The 7146-nt window shown below is 44.4% G+C and overlaps 1 protein-coding gene across 1 annotated transcript; it reads left to right on the forward strand.

Moving 5' to 3' along the window:
• Window positions 1-452: 452 nt before the first annotated feature.
• Window positions 453-6646, forward strand: GPR83 (G protein-coupled receptor 83). Its single transcript, XM_085064902.1, has 4 exons — window positions 453-1358; window positions 2237-2362; window positions 3401-3534; window positions 4316-6646. The coding sequence occupies exons 1-4, from the start codon at window positions 972-974 to the stop codon at window positions 4938-4940; spliced, it is 1272 nt and encodes a 423-aa protein (XP_084921028.1). The 5' UTR covers window positions 453-971; the 3' UTR covers window positions 4941-6646.
• Window positions 6647-7146: the final 500 nt, after the last annotated feature.

Here is a 7146-nt window from a genome sequence, read left to right on the forward strand (position 1 = left end):
TCCTGGTCCTGATTTTATATTTCCTACTGTGTTTTGGGGGGAAGGCAGAGGGAATACGCACACTGCCATCTCATCAGTGCCTGGGATCAGCATACAGCTGCCTTTTGCTTTGGATCCTGGACTCCCTGAGCTGGTACAGTTCCTGTTCTCTGTCCTGTGTAATCACATCTTTGTAACTATTTCTACAAACCCTAGAAAGCAGTTTCATATAAAACTTTTTTTTCCCCTGGCCAAGAGGAAATACCTGCCGTTGGAAAACTTGAGTATTCCATGTCTGAGAGAAAAAAAGTCTTTGGAAAAATACTCTAAGTAAAATAAGCCAGCTTGTTATCAACGGTTTATGTGTTACATTCTACTCTATTCTGTTCTATTCTTTTCTGTTCTATTCTATTCTATTCTATTCTATTCTATTCTCTATTCTATTCCAGTGTTGTGCTGTGAAATAGGCTGAACCTTGCCTTCCAGATCTGTAAAACAGCTCAGATTTGACCCGCCCTGGGAGAGAGCAGGGCTGGCACACACACTGCTGGTGTATAAACAGCACGGAATTTGCATGATCTGGGCTGCTGGTAGAAGCAAAGCATTCTGACATCTGAAGAGGTTGATTTTGCCTTTCTCACAGATGTACTTCCCTCGGAGTAGCGCCCGGGGGAGTGCAACTGCGTGGAAAAGCAGCACGTCAGAGCACAAACAATGTCATGCAGCCCAATGACTGCAGAAGATCCCGGCTCGGAGCTCGCCGGTGCATATAAAGCCGGCTGAAGGAGCAAAAGTAGCGGCGAGCCGAGCTGGAGAGAAGCACGCTGCGGGAGGCAGGAGCATCCCCCGCTGCTGCCGCTCCTTTGCTGGGTTTGCAGCCCCCGAGCGCCGCGGCTGGGCGAGGGCACGGCGGCTCTGCCGGCACACCGAGCGAGCTCTGCTCTCGCAAACGAGCTGCTCCCGAACGGGAGGAGCAGAGCGGCGTTCCAGAGATGCTGTCCTGTTTTGTCTGGCTCGTTCTCCCCGACTTGGTTAACGCCTTTGTGGTCCCAGGAAAGTTGCCTTTCAATGGGAGCCTGGAGAAGACTTTTGCAATCCCGAACGTGTCGGGTTTCTTTTCCTGGGATAATGACAGCCTGGCCGAGTGGCAGAGCTTCGTGGACAGGAGCCGGTACGGAGCGGAGTCTCAGAGCATCACGGTGAAAGCCTTGCTCATCACGGCTTACTCCTTCATCATCGTCTTCTCCCTCTTCGGCAACGTCCTGGTGTGCCACGTTGTCATCAAGACGAAGCGCGTGCACTCTGCCACCAGCTTGTTCATTGTGAACCTGGCCGTAGCCGATATCATGATCACTCTCCTCAACACACCTTTCACACTGGTAAGGGGGGGCAGAGATGGCTGGGACCACTCACCCCTGAGGGGAAGGAAGCACCTGAGCTTTCTCAGACCATGGTTCAGACCATTGCACCCCAACTCATGGGAGCTGGGGGGCAATGCACCACCACAATCCACCCTGAAACTGCAGTCAATTTCTCTGGGCTTCTACAGTGCCATAAAGGTGCTTTGGTAGCTTTTTCTGCTTTACACTGATCAAAGCAGTGTGTGGATGTTCTGCATATATCTCCCCACTCCAAATTACAGCCATTGGAAGTGCCTTTGGAAAACTCCACATGTATTTTTCTTCTCTAATTCTGTTATCTAGCTGAATATCTAAAATAATCTGTTTGTTAAATGTAGCCCTGATAGTACGTGAACAATAATAACCTTGCAGTGATTGCTTAGTACTTTGTAGCATCTGATCTTTTTTTGCCTTCTCTTTTCTAAAGTATCTCCAAGGTAGTACTATAAACCTCTTGAAGATAAATGCTCACTGTCATTTAACAAGCTGTTTTGAAAAGCTGTAGTTTTCTTGAAGTGAGATAAGATGTACAGGTCAGCCCTATCCCATAAGTAGGGCTTAAAAGGAAAAGCAAATGTATTGACTCAACTAGGCTGCAGAAGGACACACTGAATAAAACAGAACAAACATCTTTAGTACTGCACTGCTGTATTTTCCTGGAGAATATTGTCAGCCCACTGAGCAGCAGTAACCTACCACTTCAGGGTTCAGAAGCCAGAAAATTATACAATTATACAAAGAACCTGCTATCTTAAAAGTGTTTTACAAAGCACAAGGAATTGTGTGCTGGAGGTGTTGCAGTTGTGCTGCAGTAAACAGTTGTGATGTGCACAAAACTAATGGTCTTCTCATTTTAGGCTCGTTTTGTGAACAGTACCTGGATCTTTGGGAAGGGGATGTGCCATGTCAGTAGGTTTGCACAGTACTGCTCCCTCCACGTCTCTGCCTTGACCCTTACAGCCATTGCTGTGGACAGGCACCAGGTGAGAACTGTCTGAAGAAGAGGGATGGAAAGCTTGGGAGGGTATAAGTAAACTGAGAAAGGATGATCCCATGTTCTTTTGCTCTCAACTCCCAGAGTATATTAAGGTGCATGAGGAGCTGGCAGGGTAGTGAGGCAGTTCTTGCTGTCAGATGTAGAGAAGAGTTTCAAGCCCGCAGCAAGGTAGGAGGTATCCATTGCCTTGCTATCCCTTTCAGCTGGGTAAAAGGAGTTTTTTTGCAGTAGATAATTCAGTAGCTCTCAAAGGAGAAGAAAGTTCAAAATCCTGATAGGATCCTGTCAGCTCTCCTTTGGGGTGGCTTGTCCAGCACCAGGGTGGTAAGGGGCATCCTAGTTAGCTTCCTCAGCTCTATCTCCTGGTGTTCTGGGATATTCCACCTCCTGTTACCCTGAATACTGGTGATCTGACAGTAGCAAACTGGTGTTTGTCAGAAGCAGAGCTGTGGCATGCTGTTGATAATGGGTTCAAACCTGGGGACAGTTTGGTATTATCAGCTTGGAGTCACCCAGCAACCACACAAAACAGCTGACAGCATTTTCTGCTAGAAAGATTGTTCCCAGAAAATGTGCTATCAGGAGCATTCCCATGGAGGTCTGATTAAATCACAAACCCTTTGGTTCTTTGGGTCACTTTTACTGAAGAGTTTGAGACATTTTTCTCCTCTTTATCTTTTTTCTTTTTTTTCTTGTTTCTCTTCTTTTTTTCTTCTTTTAAGCAAATTGGACCCAGTAATGAGCATGTCTTAACACCTTTTGGTACACAGTTTTTCCCCCCTAGATGCAAACACTGAAATTTAAGGGGAGGGCTATGATCTGATTTGAACCGTATTTCATGGTGTTAAAATTCAGGTTGTCATGTACAGCTTACAATGATTGGGAGATGGGTGAAGACTGTACTGTTTGCATGCTGAATTTTCACATTAAGTAATGGATTTAAGGCTGGAAGATTGTATGAAAAAAAGATCTATAACTCTTTCCAGAAAGGTAATAAGCCTGGATTTTGGTTTATTTTGCACAGGTTATAATGCACCCTCTGAAACCTCGTATATCTACTGGAAAAGGTATTATCTACATCTCTGTAATCTGGATCATGGCAACTTGCTTTTCCCTACCACATGCTATCTACCAAAAGCTCTTTACCTTTGAATACAGGTAAGGATATGCTTTGCTTTCCTCCACAGTCTCCCTGGAGACCAAACTCTGAGCAGTTATACTTTGGTATATTCTACTGAAACCCTTGAGCATATGTCAAGGTCAGCCAAATATGGATCTATCTATAATTTTCATCAGATTCCTTTTGCAATGTTTGATATCCTGTCCTTTCTCTTTTAAATTATTTTCTCTTTATTCCCGCTAATCACATGAACTGGCCTTGACCTGTTACCTCTATACACTTGCATTTTATGCCATATACCAATCTGACCTGTTTGGGCAGACCAGAAATGGGACACAAAGCCAAACAAACAAACAAAAACCCCCTAAAATCTGTCAGGTTTTAATCCGCTCTTTAGCCCTGGGAAAGTAGAAAAATCTGTCTCAGCTGTCAATCACCTTAATATTTGATAAGTGCTTAGATGAGGGAAAGGTCATTAATACATGCAGAGACTGTGTTCCTGTTTGCCAAAGGACAGAAAAAAAAACCTGCTTATGCACAGCTGGAAATTTTGTAATTGACGAAATTCATAAAATTATCATAAGGTCGTGAATGCCCATAACAAATTAGCACCACATTGCTCCCTGGCTGCTCCATGGCTCAGATTTTCAAACAGCAAAGCTCTCCTCAGCTGTGACAGCTATCACAGAAAAACACAGTGTTTGCTTTCAGACTTTCTGGCAGGAGCCCTCTCCCACCTGCCTCCATGTTCCTGATGTTCTTATCCTGCCATGCCCAGCCATATGTGCCTCTCATCCTGTCCCATCTCTCCATTTGCAGTGAGGATGTTACCCGGTGCTTGTGTCTGCCAGATTTCCCTGAGCCTGCTGACCTCTTTTGGAAGTACCTGGATTTAACAACCTTCATTTTGCTCTATGTCCTACCCCTTCTGATCATCTCTGCTGCCTACATAACAGTGGCAAAGAAACTCTGGCTGCGCAACGTCATCGGGGACGTCACCACTGAGCAGTACTTTGTCCTTCGCAAGAAGAATAAGAAGACCATCAAGATGCTGATGCTTGTTGTCATCCTCTTCGCAGTTTGCTGGTTCCCCTTGAATTGCTACGTTGTCCTCCTCTCCAGCCAGACTATCCATGCCAACAATGCCCTGTACTTTGCCTTCCACTGGTTTGCAATGAGCAGCACCTGCTACAACCCCTTTATCTACTGCTGGCTCAACGACAGCTTCCGATCGGAACTGAAGGCTTTGCTCAACATGTGCAGAAAACCCCCCAGGCCCACAGAACAGAGGCTTCCCTCCACAGTCCCATCCTACCGACTGGCTTGGCCAGAAAATGGCAACTTCAAGAGTCTGCAGGCCTCCCATGTCCTTCCACCATCCTCCAACATCCAGTCAGGAAAGACAGACATCTTTGCAGTTGACCCAATAGTAGCTGTGAGCTAAGTGGTGATGCTGGGAGATCTGTAAGGACTGCACATCGATTTGGCAAGAGCTGAAATGGTGGGGACATGTGGAGCCCTGGCCATACAACAGCTGATAAAACCAAGAAGGAGGTTCTGCAGGAGGAAATATGAAATAGCTGCATGTTTGATGCAGACTGATGACAACAGTGTGGAGCCCCCAGAAGGGAGAAAGTAAGCTCTTCCCAGGAAGGTACTTTTGTCTTTGTCAAGGTGACTTTGGACTGGTTTGCAGGATGGGATTCTCTGCATGTGTGTTGCTGCTACCTGCATGACTAAGCCTTTTTAGTACTAGGACTGTGTGTGTGTTTTGCTGGTACTGAAACACTGAAGCAACAGTCTCATCACATCAGGCCTCCCTTCCCCTTTTCAGAGTCTCCTTGTAGCAACATGGAAATGGTTGACAGGTAGACCTTTAAGTTGCTATCTGAGATCCAGTGTATCTGGGTAGGAAAGCATCCTTTCTGAACTGGGGTCTGAAAAGTGTCAAGGGCTGTTCAGAATGAATGGATAGATTTATTCCACAAATCCTTTTTTTTTTTTTTTTTTTTTGGTGGAAATACCCTTAGAGAAATTGAGGATATGATAGACATTGGTAAATAGAAGTCTCTTACATCACAGGTACTTTTTCTGAGATAGATTTAAAGAAAAGTGGATGCCATGCCTATTTGTCAGTAGATGGCTTTTCTTCAACTAGATAATTAAACCCAAAAAACATACAAAAATTTGGATATCTCCACAGTTGGAGAATGCATAATTATATGCTACTGTGAATTTGGACTAGGATCTTTTATCAGAGCATCTTTGCATCGTTGTCAAGTGGCAGCTAAAAGACTTCACAGTTTGACTTTTTAACCTGCCTTTGAATGTTGCTCAATTACCCTGTACAGCACCTGTGTACTTGTCAGTTCAGACATTTGGGACATTTTATCCCAACTAAGAAGTTAGCTCTCTGGAATCAATTCATAAATGAGCTGCTTTGAGAGAAGAGATGATATCTCCGATAGCAAGTAATAAAACTGGAACATCTAACTGCAAGTTATCCTCTAGAGATTGCACAGTTTTGGTGCATTTAAAGGTAGCTGAGATGTGTCCTATTTGGAGTGGCTAAGAAAATTCATGACTGCAAGTTTCTGAAGTAGATTTCAGAATTTAATGTTCTTAGCAGAAGACAATATGGGTTTGAATAACAAAAACATGGTGTTCCAAAAACTGTACCTTATATTGCACAGAAAAGGAGTAACTCCTTCTGCTGTGGAAATTAGCTTGAACATCACACCAGGCTGCCCCAGTCCACATCTAACTTGCAGCATTCAGCAGTGAAGTGAGAAAAATCTTAAAAATTGAAAAAAAAAAGGTGAAACTGTTTTTCTCAGTGTCCTATAATAAACTCCCAATTCTGAAATAATGTTAAGCCTCGTGCAGGGCTTTCACACCTCAGTATTTAAAGAGACTTGCAGCTGACCTGCCCTTGCACAAGGTGTTCTCAGTCTCTCACTGTGAATCCAGTGCTATTTTACTGCCCTTTATCACGGCCTCTGGAGTCAGAGTATTTTGTATTACTGATCTGCAGTCAAACCTTTCCTTCTGCCTTCTTTGACCCCTTATGCCAAGTCCCATTTCCTCCCTCAACACTTGCAACACGTCAGCCCTGAATTGTTCAGGCAGCTGGACTGGAGGATCATTGTAGGTCCCTTCCAAGTGAACTATTCTATTCTATTCTATTCTATTCTATTCTATTCTATTCTATTCTATTCTATTCTATATCCCAGTTGTGCAGAGCTTGTGAACCATTCTCCCTATTCCAGTGGCAGCAGAATTCAGCACTTTACTAGCAAATAAATCTTTGAGAATGCTGAGTACCTCAGTAAGATGTTCTTTCTGCAGCTGAAGGAAACATCTTAAGATTCACCATTTTTGAGTGCAGTTGCCATCCTGCTACAGATGCAGGATCTTGCTGCAACTCCAGTAGACAAAATCCTCAGATGGCCACTCAAATGCTCCTGGTGGGTGTGAGTGGGACTCCTGCAGTTACAGCTCTGGACCCGACATCCCTGCACTGGGTGGCAAACCTTTCTTCTCCAGGCTCTGCTCAATCCTGAATCTAGGCACAGGGGGAGATGCAAAAAGATGAAGCTGTTTGATTTAATTTAAAAGAACAGGAGGGGTGGACTGGATAAAAGGAAAAG

This window comes from Lichenostomus cassidix, chromosome 1, assembly GCF_008360975.1.
Source record: "Lichenostomus cassidix isolate B80296 chromosome 1, HeHo_3.0, whole genome shotgun sequence".
Taxonomy (NCBI): domain Eukaryota; kingdom Metazoa; phylum Chordata; class Aves; order Passeriformes; family Meliphagidae; genus Lichenostomus; species Lichenostomus cassidix.

Bases quoted from the DNA above. Each gene is read 5' to 3' on its own strand.
- GPR83 (XM_085064902.1), top strand. From the start codon at position 972: ATGCTGTCCTGTTTTGTCTGGCTCGTTCTCCCCGACTTGGTTAACGCC. The intron at 2,363-3,400 runs GTGAGAACTGTC...TATTTTGCACAG, and splicing joins TTGCTGTGGACAGGCACCAG to GTTATAATGCACCCTCTGAA. The intron at 3,535-4,315 runs GTAAGGATATGC...CTCCATTTGCAG, and splicing joins CTCTTTACCTTTGAATACAG to TGAGGATGTTACCCGGTGCT.